The 16,235-nt window shown below is 46.8% G+C and overlaps 1 protein-coding gene across 9 annotated transcripts in view; it reads left to right on the top strand.

The window, feature by feature from the left end:
• TMEM273 (transmembrane protein 273) overlaps positions 1-15,050 on the top strand; it is a 36,920-nt gene extending 21,870 nt beyond the window's left edge. Inside the window, exons 2-6 of one of the 9 annotated variants that reach the window (XR_004265068.1) lie at positions 709-762; positions 1,678-1,818; positions 2,874-2,904; positions 6,789-7,053; positions 12,910-15,050. Coding sequence is in view for 6 of the 9 variants with exons in the window: in XM_032266844.1 (XP_032122735.1) it covers positions 709-762; positions 1,678-1,818; positions 7,030-7,053; positions 12,414-12,556 (362 nt within the window). In the remaining 3 variants the exon portion in view is untranslated. Of the gene's footprint in view, positions 1-708; positions 763-1,677; positions 2,905-6,788; positions 7,054-12,413 lie in introns of all 9 variants that reach the window. The other 8 variants (XM_032266847.1, XM_032266846.1, XR_004265066.1 and 5 more) reach the window with 8 other exon arrangements.
• The last annotated feature ends 1,185 nt before the right edge of the window (positions 15,051-16,235 follow it).

The raw sequence follows: 16,235 nt of genomic DNA, 5'->3' as shown, positions 1-16,235 counted from the left end.
TCCTTCCTTCCTTCCTTCCTTCCTTCCTTCCTTCCTTCCTTCCTCATCTATTAATGCCTCCTGTGGGCTGAGCACTGCGTTGAGTGCTGGACGTGGACCATGCAACCCAGGCTGAGACCAGCCGGAAGACTCACTGATGTGCTAATATCTGAGAAGCTTTCAGGATTGTGCCTGGTGCCCAGTAGTGCTATGTGAACGTGTTGCATATCAACATGGTCGGGCGAGCACCGCAGCTGTGGAGCACACTGGGGTCAGCTCACCCAGGCCTGGGGAGTCAGGGAGGAAGTGGCATGGAGCCAAGACCACGTAAGGGAGGAGGGGAAGAAGGGGCCAGGCAGAGGGTGTGGCCCCGAGGCAGGAGATGCCCTGGCTGTGTGGGGAACGAGAAGCGCCGAAGTCCTGCTGGATTAAGCAGGGCCATGGGAGCCGCAGGAAAGCCTGTGGAGCAGGCTTGGGTCAGAGTGCTGGTCTTGTAAACTGTGCTGAACAGCTGACTGAACTGCATTCGGTGCAGATGCATTCCTGGTCCGGGTTTTGAGGGGGCTCTGATGTCTCAGCAAGGCTCCAGGATGCTCCATGGCAATTGGGAGCCCACCTCTGTGCTTCTGGGGGCTACCTGGGGCAGGCTTTCCCAGGCCTGTGAGACTGGGTGGCTGGGGCCACAGCGTGCTCTGTTCTAACCAGGCTCTGGGGCTTCTTTCTTGGCAGATGTAGGAGGAGCTCAAGTGCTGGCAACGGGCAAGCCCCCTGGGCCTGAAATCGGTAAGTGGCTCCCCATGCTATTCTGCACACAGGGTCGGGACAGGAAGGAGCCCCCAGACACACAGGCAGAGGGCTGCCCTGGCGGAGTTGGTTCCCTGCTGTCAGCCCAGGAAAAGGGGCACCCTCACCTCCAGGCCCCCTGAGAGGCTGACAGCTTTATCCTGGGGACAAAGTCTTGCCTTAGAACTTGTCCACGCAGGGGATGTGAGACCTCAGGGCCACAGACGCGTGGCTCCAGCACCCACAGAGCCCTGTCCTGCAGCTGTGGACCCTGAGAAAAGGCTCTGCCGGGCTCACAGCCATCGTCGGTGCCTCCCTCCACCTGCGAGCTTCCAGCCTCTCTGCCCTTTAAGCACCTCACGTGCCAGCCAGGCACAGTCTGCAGGCCTCACCCTCTGAGAAGACTCTGGGAGCCCATGACTCCAGGCCAACTCAGCCTCTCCCATCATGAGCTCCTTCCCTGTCCTCCCCAGCTGACTGCAGGCTCCTCAAAGACCACACAGGCCTCATCCATTCTCCTGCAGTGCTCACCACAGAGAGGCAATTAACACACACCCAGTAGATGAGTGGATGAATTAACTAAGGGATCAGTGAGGAAGGGCTGGGAGGCAGCCAGAGAAGTGAACGACTCACCATCTGGGGTGGGGGTAGCCGGGTGAGTTTTAGGGAACCTCGAAAGGTGGGAGCAATATCCCACCTTTTCCTGAAGGAACCAGGGATGGTGCTTTGGAAGGAGGGGATGGGGTGCGGGCAGAGGCTGGGAGCAAAGGGGCCCAAGGGAGAGTGGAAGGTGAGGCTGGCCTCTGCCGGTGGGAGGGTGTATTACAGGCAACATGCATGCTTTAGACCTCATCTGGAATGTAGAGGGAACTGCAGGTGACTGAAGCCCATGTTCAATTCCTCCCTGCGTTTCAGATTTCAAGTATGCCCTCATCGGGACCGCTGTGGGCGTCGCCATAACTGCCGGCTTCCTGGCCCTGAAGATCTGCATGATCAGAAGGCACTTGTTTGACGACGACTCTTCCGACCTGAGAAGCCCGCCTGGGGGCCTCAGTGGTGAGGGATGCGGTGCTCAGGCCTGGCTCTGCCCCACCCAGCAAGGCACCCAGGGCCACTCCCTGATGCTGGCTACAGCAAGAATGAACCCATAAGGGCAGAGCCCAACAGGCTGAAAAGGAAGGGAGTGACATCTCCGTATCTCTGTCTCTCTCACTATCCCTTTGCCTCGGTTTCTCTTTCTTCTGTCTCTCTATTTGTGTTCCTTTTCCTGTCTCTCTATCTCTGTCTCTCTGTCTTTCTCTGTCTGTTTCCCTCTGTACTTTTCCTTTCCATTGCTCTTGGTATTCCTGAGAATCATGTTTCCTGGAGAAAGGTGGGAGAGGAACTGAAATTGGTGTCACACAGAAATTTCTGTTCTCTCATCCAAATGATGTGATCAGATGAACCCAGTCCCAGGAGGCAGCAAGTCCGGTCCTAAATGTGGGTGGGAGGTGGGAGGTTCTGTTGACAATGCCTGTGTGGGTCAAGATGCATTTTTTTTTTTCATAAATTGGGAAAGTCCTTCTCTGAACAGTACTGAGTAGCCCCTCAGATAGAAACCAAGCTGGCTGACATACACCGTGGCACAGCCCTCCGCCTCCTTGGCACCCGAAATGCAGTATTGATTTGCACTCCTTCTCTCAGGGCGTCACCCCCAAACTCATCCTCTGTTGTATTAGACAGCTCAGCGCAATGACAGCGCAGTTTTCCATGGGGTGCTTCTGGGGAGGAAAGAACCCCACTGTCTTTCTGGAGGATGTGATTATCATCTTTGAGGTTAAGCAGAAGGGGCTGGTCTGGGCCAGGAGAGGAGGAAGCTTCCCAAAGTGCTGGCATGTGCATCACCCGAGGGGCTTAATAGGTCATGGGAGTTTGCTTATCCTTGAGTTTGCTTATCCTTTTGTATCCCTGCAATAAGGAGAGGGAACAGCCTCTTCACCACACAGCAGCCAGGCCCCAGATCTCTTACCTGTGAATGAGAGGACCCAGGAGGGAAAGGTGAAGGCTCTAGGGAACGCTCTACACCTCTCCTCACAGGACCTCCTTCCTAATACCTGGCTTTCTCTGTTTAGACACTGACCCGCTAAAGAAGAGAGCCCCAAGGTAAGGCCACTGCCCACACAGTCAGGGAGCGTGTCGTGTTCTCTCCTGTCTTGGTCATTCCACTCCCTTGCCTGTCATCCCCAGCCTTCTGTGCACTCTGGCATGCTTTCTAGGTGACTAGAATGCACCCCATGGCCCCCTCCTTCCACTTTCTCCTCCTCTAGACCAGTGGGAAGGTACCACAAGAGTGAGGGCCACATGATGCGATCATCAAAGGGAGTAGGGTTCGCCTCTGCACACCCTGGATTAGGTCCTGCCCCACCCCCACTGGGACTCCTTCAGTGCATACCCCACCACTCAGAGTGAGGTCTCTAGCCCCTGTCACTTGGGAGGTCACACGTGGTTTATCCCAGGTTTCCTGGCTTCTCTGCTGGCATTCAGGTACCTGCTTTTCTGTGCAGAGCCCATGTCTTCAGGGACCGTCCTGCCAAGGGACCTTTGCACTTGCTGTTTTCTGTCACTGGAATGGTCTTTGCCAGAAAGCTGCAAGCCTCGCCCCTCAGTTCCTTCAGATCGCTGCTTCAGTGTCACCACTGCATTGTAGAGAGCCTATTTAAAGTACAATGCCCCCTCTACCCCAGCCACCACTCTCTTCTCTTTGCCTGGCTTTAGTTTTCTTTATATTTCCTTGCACTAGTTGATGCTATATGATATATTGATTTGTCTATTTTGTAAGGGTTTCTTTCTAAAATGTAAGCTCTGGGAGGGTAGGGTCTTCCTTTTCACCCCTGTAACCCAGCACTTAGCACAGTGCCAGGGACGAAGTGGGTACTTGCGTATGTGCTGAATGAATGAATAAATAAATGGGCATGAGGCCATGGGCTAGGTGCTGGGGATCAAAGAGAAAGAAGTAGGACAATCTCCCGTCTACAAGGCAGATAAGCAGATCCCAGGTGATGGCCACACACTTGGGGTGGTGGGGGTCCTGGGAGGGCTATGGCAGGCTGAGCGTGTGTTGCCTTGTGTCTTGGGGGTGCAAAGGGCTGTGTAGCCACTGGGAGGTGCAGGGGAGCCTCAGGTTACGTGACAAAGGACTAAGAGAAGCTCACGAAGGCAGAGGGAACCCTAGTATATGTAGGCATCATGAGTAAAACCTGCAGCTGAAAAACATGCATTGTGGCAGAAGCAAGTATTTCATGCGGCCATGTGGAAGGAAGGGCTGGAGAGATAAGTAGTTTCTACACAATGGACGATCAGAAGGGCTTGTGCTAAGCAAAGGAGTCTGAAATCTGTCCTGAAACTTCTGGTCACCTCCTGATGGATTCTAAGCAGAGGAGGGATAGAATATTTTTTGTTGTGTAGTAGCATGGAGGAGACCCAGCTGCAGCCAGGAAGATGTGCTGAAAGTCCAGACAGAGACTCGGGCCTGCTGCAAAGCCCTACTGGAGTAAGTCGCGTAGAGGCAAGGGAGAAAATGAAAGATGGGAACAAAGTTAAGGAGGAGCTGGCCCAGGGACCTGGGATGAGGGACTGGGGCAGCCACTGGAGGAGAGAAAAAAACCTAGAACAGCTCAGAGTTTTTTCTGAGCTGCTGCCCTTTGGGAATTTGGTGGGGGAGCAACTTTGGGCAATAGGCTGGGTGAGATGATATTCTTTTGAACATGGTGAGCCTGAGGTTTCTGGATACTTCCACGTAGAGATGTCTAGTAAGTGACTGGCATTTAGGACAGAGGTCTGGGCTGACACAGGCTTAGTGGCTTTTAGAAAGTACCCAGAGCCCAGTCTTACCATCTGTGTCTTCCACGGGACCTGGGACTGGGTAATCTCCAAGCAGTGTCTATTGGAGGAACGGATGGATTAACGGTTACATGAGGGGTAGACGCATGGCGCATTGTGGCTGCGGGTCAGGACTCATCAGCCCTCATGAGGTCATGCCCTTGGAATGAGCTGGGTATGGACTTTCTTAGTTCACTTTTTTTTTGAGGATTTCTCCTCCTTCAGAAATTCTAGTTTTCAGCAGTGGCTTCTAATTGTGAAGCATTAACGCATGTTTCATCAACCCTGTCTCCCAGCATTCCATCTCTCCTTCTGTTTCTGACTCACTCTCCTTCTCTCTGTCCCCTCCCATGTTATCACCCCACCCCAAGCATGTTGTCACTCCAATGGGCCCGGCTAGAGAAGACAGGGTGCAGCTAGGGTGACCTTATAACTTATCATCCAAGACAGGGCTTTGTGAGAGTGGGAAGAGGCTCTGTAAAAAGATCTGCACCAGGATGATGGACAAGAGCCTGGACCATCCTTGGGAAATAGGGATGTGTGGCCAACCTAGGATGAGAGAGCCTGTGAGGTCTCCAGGCCCTGGTGGCCACACAGACTCCTCTTGCTGGCTATGTCACATTCTCTGCACCCAGGGCAGGTCACCAGCTTTAGGGGGCTTTTGGAAATGTGTGGTGGAATTGGGGATATTTCAGGTTGAGGGACTAAAGATGCCACTTGTCCCATCTCTCTCTCTCTCTCTCTCTCTCTCTCCCCCCCCACCATTCTCCCCTCTCTCTCTCTCTCTCACACACACACATATACTCACACACACAGACCCACGTTGGCTGAAGTTGTCACATTCTTTTCTATAGAAGAAACATGCCAAACAGCTCCCAGTGCCACCAAATCCACTGATGTGGGAGAGTGGAGTTCCATGCTGGCCAGCTCTTCATGCCCCTCCTCCCACCCCCAGTCCTAAGGGGCCTTCACCCTGCGGCAGCTCTGTCTTCTTCTAGCCCTAGGGGGATTGGCACAAAGACAGGTTCTCCTGAGTATACAGCTGTAGCACCTGGCCAGTAGGGTGTCCCGGTACCCGCTGACTCCAGGGCGGCACTCAGATGGCTGGGGGTTGAGTGTTGAGTCAGCCTCTCCCACCGTAGAATGAGTGTGGACTGACCGCTATCAGGATTTTCACACAGGGCTCTCAGAGGACATGAGGAGGCCATGGATTGAGTCTGGAAGGGTGAGAAGGATTGACTCCCTAGAACCTTTGTTGCCTTTGTGGGTCTAGGTAGCATCTGTGGTGAGGAGTGCAGGAGAAGCCTGTTTTAAGTGGATGGGCTGTGTTGGCCATGATGAAGACCTGGGCACCACGTGGCCTCAGAGGCCCTCTTCTGGGTTCTTAGGTACCCAGGCAGAGGACATAGACTGCTGTGACCAGCTCAGGTCCTGTGGTCAGGAATCTTGAAACACATGGAGTTTCTAGCACAAGACCACACCACAAGGAGGGCTCTAAAGTGCTGGAGCTCTAGTCAGCACAGGGATGCTCCCTTGACCATCCAAACTGCGGGTGCACATTGAGGGACCCTTTGAGTTAAAGCACTTTGCTTTGCAAATTGGCAGACCTTGGAGCTGACCATGCTTCAGGGACATCTTAGCCATGGCCTTCACATAGAAAAAAATTTCATAAAGGCTGATCCTTAATCCTCGTGTGTGTGTGCATGTGTGTGTGTGTATGCAGTGTCTGTGTATATGTGTATGTATGTCCATGTGGTCATTCATGATGGACTCTGACACACATGGGAAGATGCTGCTGTGAGCAATACAACACAAGCCCATTTGAAAACACTGCTGAATGAACAGTCACTATGCTTTTTATGTTCTTATGCGTGGTCATCTAAGAGGAGCATCTCTGCTATATGTGTTTTTTTGGAAGTTCTGGGTTATTTTGAGCCATCAGGGCTATAGAAGGCATTTTCCATAATCCAGGAAAGATGACTTCAATAGTTATTCAACAATAAACTTTCTGAAAGCAAAGTTCATGAAAAAACATGAAGGGATGCTGGAGGAAGCAGGTGGGCGAGGAAGGCAAGAAATAAAGGCCAGGAGAGAGAGGGGCTGGGAGGCAATGGCTGGATGGGAGTTTATACCCCTGGTAATTAATGCTTTGCCCTCACCAAGTGTAGGGAGCTGTTCTTGGCAAGTATCATAACAGAGCTCCTCTGAAAATAGAGGGACTTTCAGAGAGGAGAGGCAGGATTCAAGTTTCCAAAACTAACACTAGATGGAGTCAGGCTGAGTCATAGGAAAGTCAGACCCCAAAGAGCAAGCTAATGACAAGACAAGCCACTCTCCGGCAGCAAGCTTTGCATTGCTTTCTATCGTCTGAGACTTAGGCAATGAACATCCTTTTATCTTGTTTTGCAGGCGAAACCACAATTTCTCCAAAAGGTGAGTCATAAGCGTGATCACTTGTACTAAGAGGAGGACAGACAGGTGCTGCTCCATGGGGCTGCATGGGTTTTCAGCATGGCCTCTCCCTTACCCTGGTCACGCGGATGGGCAGGTATGGCCATGGCCAGGAGCCCTCATCCAGAATAGCTGTGAGACTAGCCAGGAATCAGCATCACTTTGGGACATAGCGGTACTTGGCAAGATTTAAACTGAAGCTGTGGGACATTTGCCCAGGTAGAGCTGAGAAAATGGGGTTTTAATAGGATAAGCTTTTTTTCATTCTCCAAGACCTATCCTTTTTTTTTTTTATTATTCCATTTATTTATGTTATTGCATTTTAGGTTTGGGGGTAGATGTGAAGAACATGCAAGATTGTTGCATAGGTACACACGTGGCAGTGTGATTTGCTGCCTTCCTCCCCATCACCTACATCTGGCATCCCTCCCCTTGCTATCTCTCCCCAGCTTCCTATCCTTTGATAGTGTCCAATCTAATAACTAGCCAATTTAGTCCATTTGATGAAAAATTCCCAAACTTCTCTTCATGTCATCACGCTAGGTTTGGCTGGGTATTTGCAGTGCTGGGTGTTCTCAGTGCTGCTTTGGGTTCTCAGAATGGACTAAGCCCGCAAGTGGAGGGCTCGTCCACAGGAAGGGACAGGATCTCAGAACCCTGATTGACTGAGCCTGTGAATGAAGATTCCTAGGAATGAAGGCATCTTCACCAGGATTTTGAGGATCGTTATTTCACAATCCACATTGTCCAGCTTGGTTTTTCCTCACCTCAGGCCCGTGCATGTGGTGAACCCACTGAGAATTTACTCCCTGTCCGACCAGCCCAGGATGGTCATACAGGCCTGGGGTGGTCTCTTGACCTTTCTCTCACTCTTCTGCTTTTTGGAGAATCTTCAAATCCAAAGAAAAGTTGAAAGAACCCAACAATCACTCTTCACTAACATGGTGCCCCCTTTGCTTTATCTCTGTGTACATAAGCCTTTTTTGGCTGACCTACTTGCTAATTAGTGTAGATATCGTGATACTTCACCCCTGAATACAGCACCATTGTGTCTCTTATTGTGTATAATCACAATACAATGACTACTCCTAAGAAAATTAATGCAAATTTAGTATCATCTATTATCTAGTTCATGTTTAAATTTCTCTGGTTATTTCAGAAGTATCTTTTATTGCTGTATTTTTTATTGTGCTATTTTACAATCCAGAAAAAGAGCTGTGTTTGTTTTTTCTTTTCTTTAACTCTCTTTCAGTGTTGAACAACCCCTCTGCCTTTTACCCTTATGGCTTGTTGACTGAGAAGTCCCTCAGCCTGTTGTCTTATACAGTGTCCCATTTTCTAGATTTGTCTGATTGTTTCCTCTGGAGTAGATTCAGATTGAAGTTTTTGGTTGGGAATATCACGAAACGATATTGTGTATCTTTCGTCGTATGGCGTCACTGTTGGTGATGCTTCCTTTGCTTGGTTAAGGGAGTGACCACTAGATTTCTGCATTTGTAGAGATTAGAATTTTCCCCTCTGAGATGCGTGAATAATATGAGGGGTGGCACTTTGACACTGTGTGAATATTCTGACCCCCAACAGTTCCTCACCTAATGATTTTATATCTATTCATGATCCTGCTTGAAGCAGTCATTGCCATTGGTGATTACAAAATATTGACTTTCTAATTCCAGCATTTCTTCTATATTTAATAGCTGACATTCATCTGGAAGAAAGACTTTTTATTCTATGTCTTTCTTCTTCTCCTATTTGTTGAAGATTATTGCTGTGGCTTTTAATGCATTTTTATCCATTACCATCATGATCCTTTCTGATGCTCAATTGTCTCAAATTTGGCCAGTGCAAGTCACTTCTTGGTGGCTCCTGTGCCCTTTTGACAGAACCCCATTCATCTTTGAGCACATGCTGGACTTCTGACACAACACAATACCTCAGGCTCACCTTGTCCTGCTCCCAAGGGCAGCACAAGGGTCTAATTTTCCCAAGGGTCCCTGTTTGTCTCTCTCTCTTTCTCTCATTTTATTTTAATTTTTGCTATGGAATAATTTTTAGAAACCAAGATTGGGGCACCATGTGTACTACTGAGGTGACATTGCTTCTACGGCCTTTCAATGGACAGTCAGGAAATATGTATTTTAATTACAAATTCAATATCATAAGATTTTTCCTAAGCTTTCCCCATTCCATATGTCTAGATTGCCTTCTCCACAGTACAAACCCAGCTTTCAACCACATAATATTTTTACTCATTTTCTCTATTCTATAATGCACACAAAATACTTCCAGAAATTAGAGCACTGTACAGCTATAGACCTGCTCAATAAACTTGCACATTTCTTTGCAGTGGCTTTTGCCCTTAGAATTTAGCCCTCTAAGCGTTTACAGCTAGCATATTGTATTCAAATGGAATTAATTATATTCTCTGTGTGGTTATGCTATCAACTGGATAGTCAGAAACACTTGTTTTAGTGTGTATCTATTTTACTGTTTCCTGTTATAATCTTTTTACATTTTAACTTATATAGTTTTGTTTACTCCACTTATCTCTGAGTCTCATGTTATGTACACGATTCAGAGATAAACTGTGTGAAAAGATAAACTCAGAGAAATCTTTCCCCTGTAAGTGTCCACTCCACCCTGTTCCTACCTACTGCTTTGAAGTTGCTATTTTCAATAGTTTCTAGTTTGTTTTTAATGTGTTACTTTTAAAGAAATATATTTAATGAAAAATAATTTTATATAGAAAATATGTATGCACACATATATACATCTATATGTAAACATTTTCTAATTTTATTTTAAAATTTTAAATTTAAAATGTAAACATTTTCTAATTTTATTTTAATTTAAAATTAGAAAATGTTTATGTATATATGTGCCTATATATTTTCTCCAGCACTTGGATGGTTTTATTGTTTACTTAGATGTCTGATCCATTTGGCATTTATTCTGGTGTGTGGTACGAGTTACAGATCCAATTTTGTCTTTTTCCCAAATCGCAACTGAATTATTCTGATACTATTTTTTAAAATCACCCTATTTCCCCAGCGTTTCATTTGCCACTTTTATAATGTTCTAAATTACTATATGTACTGGGATATTTCTAGACTTTATTTTCCACTGGTATTTGTGGTTATTGATATGCTGGTGCCACACTCTTACCTAGAGAGGCTTCCTAGTGTGTTCTACCTTCTGGTAGAGCTGGTTTCCTCCATCCGCACACACCTTGTGCTTCCTTTGCAGGGGACATTCTTGCGATTCTATTCCAGCTATTCTTGAATCAACTACAGACTCTTTCTACAGAAACAAAAGTCTTTCATGGGATGGGGGCTGGAGGGGAGGTCCCAGTGGAGAGTTTTATGACTGCTTTGTTTTTTTGGTTATTGGGTTTTTGTATAGACCAAAGTAAAGAAAAGAAAAATAACACACAGAAAAAAAAAAGAAGCAAACATCTCGATATTTAAATTGGGGTTACATTACATTTATATATTGAGTGAAAGATTATTTACTTCTTCACAATGGTAAGTGGCTCTCCATGGAAAAAAGGTAATTTTTTCATTAAAGTTATCTGCTTTTGTATGTTGCTATTTTTGTGTCAGGAGGGTTTTCAGATTTCACTCTTATAAAGTTTTTGCATTTTTTGTTATATTTATTCCTAAGTATTTTGCGTTTGCCGCTTTCAAAATGGAGTTTTCGCCATTACATCTCCTACCTGGTCATTGATTGTATTTTGATTTTGGGTGATTATGTTAATGTTATAGTGGTTGCCTTGTTGAATGCTTTTACTATTTATCTGTTTTCTCCTTTGTCCCTTCAGTTTTCACACTACGATGTCGTCTGCCAAAATATAGATCTTCTTTCCAAATTCCTATGCCTCTAATTGTTTTCTCCTCTCTGATTGCATTGGCTAAAAACACCAATGTTAAATAATAGTGGAAAAAGTGTGCATACGACATGCCTCTGCCAGACTTTGATGGGAAATCTACTAGTGGTCCCTGAGAAGTAAGATGCTGCCTCTGGAGCTGAAGCACATATAACTTATCCTGTTAATGAGCATTCATCAGTTCCTATTTTACTGACTTTTAAAAATCAGAAATGTGTGTTTGATTTTGCCAGAGATTTTTTTTTATTATTAGCATGCATTAATATATCCTAAACAGATACACCGTGGTGCTGACCAGAATGTACAGGCACCGTCGTTACTCGTTTTACTTTTGTTTTTGTTGTTCTCCTTCTCTCCTTTTTGGTCTATGTGATTCTTGGAGGATGTGGTCAAAGATTTGGGTTTAGTAGCCACTAAATCGTATGGTATGAAACACTCTCTTGCTCTTTCTCTTTATGCCAGCCTAGGGTAACATGCAGCCTAATTCACCTATTAGTTCAGCCAGCAGATGCTACCCCAGATGCTGCTGGCCTTACCTTATTTTGGCCAGATTGTGCCTGGCTCTCTGGTGGCTGGTGATACATCCATCTGCAGAGGTATCGCTACCTGTCAGAGAACAACTTAATCCATGAGGTAGCTCAGCAGTGCCCCTTCTTCTGCTCAGGGCAGCCAGGGGTGGGCAGAGGCTGCTTTCCTGGGCTGCCTATCCACTCTGGGCATTGGTATCTCAAGTGCAAACCTGGCTAGCTTCGGCCTCTTTAGAGCCCTTCCTTATCAACACTTGAAGGGGCCTTTTAATGCAGGGCTTGTTAAAGACACTAGGAAGGATGAACCCTCTGCTCAGCCCCTGTGCCTCTAAACCCCATGTTCCTCTGGACCCTCCATCCTTTAAAGAAGAAACAAACCCCTGGCGGCATTTGAGACCTTGCTTGGAATCCGTTCCTTCACTTTTCTCACCACTTCCTCTCACCATATCTTGCTTGTTTCCAATGTCTTTCTTGTCTTTAACATTGGCTCTACTGCCGTCAAGCTCCATAGCCCTGACCTTGACCCATGTCCTTGGTTCTCAAATATAGGGTAGGCAGATATAGGCTTTCTGTTTTATGTCCTTTGACGTGGCTTGTCCCAAAGATGCTTCACTCTGTCCTGCCTTCCTGATGTTGCTGACTGGTCTCTCATGGGGAGATCTTAGCTGTCAGGAGACTGTGACTGAATATGCACAATGGAAAGTCATAAACAATTTTGCATTATTCAATGTAAGCATATATACCATTCTATTATATTCTAGATGTCTATGTGAGACTACAGTGAGGGTGTGAATTTGATTTCAAGGCATGGCGTTATAAGTGAGGCCCGTAGCAGGATCTGCATCCTACTTTCAGCGCAAGCTTTATTGTATCAGGATATGGTTTGTTGACTCAGATGTGTTGTTCTCTTCCATGTTCCTCTTTTTTAGACACTTATGCTGCCCTTCCCTTCCATCAGAGCTGGTACACCAAGTATGGAGAAGTCTCGCCGTTTGTAACAGCTTGTAGTTCAGATGTGAAGGCATTATTTTCCAGTTCCATTCTCACAGTCTGCCCACCTTATTCCTTGTAGCATTTGCCCAGGTCTGTGCAAATTCATCAACTACAGAAAGTGACGTGTTCCCCAAAATATGCCTATTCACCTCAAGGAATGACTTCTCTTTTTGTCATCAAAGTGGATGAGGTTTTGTTTGCCTCGGGTTTGGCAGGCAGAAAACAACTTCCAGGTTGAGCTCTCCCCTTTACCCAGAAGCCACAGGCCTTCATGTTCTTTTCTGTGTTGCACAAGGAAGTGTCCCACCTTGCAGGTTTTGCTGATGAGCTCTTTTATACCTGTTTAATTGTGTGAGTTGCATAAACACATGCAATAATTAGAGCATATTTGTTCTGTCAATAAGCCTTCCAGACGGTTCTCTTCCTTTCCAGAGATGCACAGGTGATTGAGCTGTAGGTGAGCAGCCGTGAGAAGAGGGGTCCAGCCCTGTGGACAAGGGCCTACAGTTACCATCTCAGGATGTTCTGCGTTTGAACACCCAAGTAATGGTAATAGACTTTCACATGGACTGAATATTGGAGGAAAATAATAGAAGGAATAGAATCTACAGCGCCTTCGTCCTGAAGGAAAATATCATTCCTCTTCTGCAAGAAGTGGACTACACAAAGGGAGGCTTGAGCACTTTCGCCTGCAGTAGGAAAAGATGGACACCTCAAACTTCACCCTGTGTTAGAGCTGTTCATGCTTCTGCAAGGGCATGGTGTCCATGTTCATGGAACCTACCACAGATAATGGCTCATGAAAAAGGGAATGGGACCCAACATATAGCTTCCTACACACTGCCATCTTATTAACAGTTAGGCAGTACTTTGTTGAATGATTAGCTTCACCTTCTTAGCTGCCAGGAGATCCCTTCTTAAAGATTTGGGAGCCCTGAAACATTGGGTCCCTGGGACAGTCTCCATCCCTATCGATGAATACTGGCCTCCTGGAGCAGAAATGGCAGGCTGGGTTAGCACTGGAGGAAGGCCTTTGGTGTTCATGGGATGGGCCTGCTGCTCTCAGACATTCAAAGGATGGAGCTAAGGACGGACCAAATGAGAAAGCAGATGCCGTGCCTTGTAGAGGGCCATGAATGTAAGTTATAATTTTTCTCCTTATATAATTATTTTGTGGTTATTATTAGAAAGTGCATGGCTGGTGCATAAAAGACATGACTGGTGGAGGCTCAGGAAAGCCACGTCATTCTAAAATTGCCACCAGGTTAAGGCCCCATGAGCATTTCTCTCCTTTGTAATATTAACCCTGTGTTTTGGGGGCCACATCACGGAATATTCTTTGCCTTTCCAGTTTCCAGGAACTCTGTTGGATTGGGCTGCCCTCCTTATGTGTGATGAAAGATGAGCTATATTTCAGAACAAAGTGCTGTGTTGTCATAATTTGCCTGGACTCCCAGGGCATCTCTTATCTGACTTGATAACGATGCTGTTCATTAGCAGCCTTTGTTAACTGATAACCAAGAGTGGTAATGTGATACTCATAAGCAATTTTCTGTGTGTAAGATAAAATGAACCATCTTGTATGTGATCTGCTAATTGATTTGCTTCCTTTAGCAGCATTTTAATTAAGACATCTGGTTTGTGAATGGCAGAAACACTTGTGACTGAAGGTGAATGCTCCTGGACTCTCAGCCATCATTTTACCTTCTGTACACACAGCAAAACCATGGTGTTCTCTCCCGGACCCCACCTCATGACATATTTTCCCAACACCACCACTGGACTCTGGTTTTGTTTTAGCCCCACACAAGGTTTCCCAGGTGAAGAACAGAGAGGCTTATGCTGAAGGCCAATATCCTCTCCTTGGGTCATAAAGGCTGACATCATCTGGGAGGCAGATGGGGAAGGGGCCCTGACATTGAGGTCTCTCTGGCTTACTCTGCATACCCAAGCTCAATGGCTGCCTTCTGGATGTCCTTCTAGGCCTATTAGAAGATCTCTGAAGCCCCCCTTGACAGCTCCTCTCCATAAGAGCAGCTCCTGGGGACACAGGGTCCAATGGGCAGTAGCTCTTGGAAGTGACTGAAAGGAGTCCTAACAAGTCATTGGGTCTGCTGGCGCAGCCTCTTGAGTCAGGGCCATTCCAGCATGACTGCCTCACCCTGTAGTTTGACAATATGCTAGCAGAGGCCAGAGGCTGGACTAAGCCCCATCCTCCCAGCCTTCTAAGTTCTGGGACCCCAGGACACATACAGCTTCCCCCACCACAGCCCACAACAGCATGGAGAATACCATGCCCGAAGGGAAGGGGACAAACACCAGGAGGAAGAGGCATCCTGCAGGGGTGAAGCAGGTCACAGATGGCTGCAGCCAGCCAGGATCTAATGAAGTGGCTGTGGTTTGAAGCCTCCAGGACTCCGTACGGGAAGGAGGGGAAGGTGAGATGAGAAAGGGTCATCTGGCAAGGCCAATAAATTAAAAATCATCTGTAGAAGTATCAATCTATATATCTGTACATTTAAAGTGTATTTACCTCAAATCTATACAAATTAATACATAAACATGTATATGTATGGGTGTCCTCCTCTATGTGTGTTAAAAATGTACATATCATGCAATTCTAGTAAATAAATGCAGGTTTGAGGAATTAATAAAACTTCTTTCTAAGCAGGCAGGGTTCTTAGATAGAGGGGGGCTGAGCTGAACAGAGCCTGAAAATGTAACCTTTCCATCATCAAAGTTGGGAAACAGCTGAGAGGCAGACAAGCCAGGCAGTTGGAAACAAAAATATCAGTGCTATTGTGACTCTGAAACGAGTCACGGAATGCCAGCATCCCTCTGCAGCTTCTAGAGTTCCCACAGCATCCATGCTGCAGTCCAAGCAGGAAGTGAGAATGGCTCCAGTGGAATGCTGGCAGCAAAGGGGCAGAGAGTGGGGATGGGGCGGAGGGTTGGAGATGAACCTTAGGGGAAGGGATGCCAGGACTTGCTGGTGGATCAATCTGTCAGGGAGGCAGAGGGAGTTCATAACAACCCCATGTTTGGGAGCCATTGGCTAGGATGTGGAGAGCCTTAGAGAGCTCTGCAAATGGGTCTTGGGTCTTCTAGGCTATTGTGAAGACAAGGGTGGGCTGCATTTGGAGAGAGTGAACCTCACCTCCCTACAGGTGTTCATACATGCAAATCAGGGTTAAAAGCTCACGTTAACCATTATTCTAGAACGTGCTCTTGGTTTTATGAGAGAAGATGGAGAGAACCATCTTGGAGGAGTGGTAGGCTCCTTTCCCCTTAGATGGAGCATGCAGGTGGGCTGCTTAGACACAGAAAGGCTACACTGAGCAGGCACGAAGATGCAGGCAGAAGGGGCAGTGGCCTGTAATAGGAAGTCCATACGGGGCCAAGTCCAGGCTATGACTGATTCTTTCCCTTCTAAGTCATTTGTCATAATCTCAGATTTGTCAGATTAATTAATCATCCTTCAAAGAATATGATTTTTCATGAGTACATTATCATCAGATGACAAATGAGTGGCACATCTCCCAGGCTGTGTATACAGATGCAGAGAAGCCACTCAGGCCTTGAATGTCCCAGCCCTCTTACCAGCATATCCTACACCCCAGTGTTCACGGTCCTGGAATTTTAACGAACTCATGACTGTCCCTTCATTTGCGGCCCCGCTCTGTGTGGTACAGAGCGGTGGTAGAGTACATGAGCTCTGCAACCAAATTCTGCCTTCTGAGCTGGACAAATTATTTAAT

Source organism: Sapajus apella, unplaced genomic scaffold (assembly GCF_009761245.1).
Source record: "Sapajus apella isolate SASKATOON/1434 unplaced genomic scaffold, GSC_monkey_1.0 scaffold161, whole genome shotgun sequence".
Lineage (NCBI taxonomy): Eukaryota > Metazoa > Chordata > Mammalia > Primates > Cebidae > Sapajus > Sapajus apella.
This window is presented reverse-complemented; position numbering and strand designations above follow the sequence as displayed.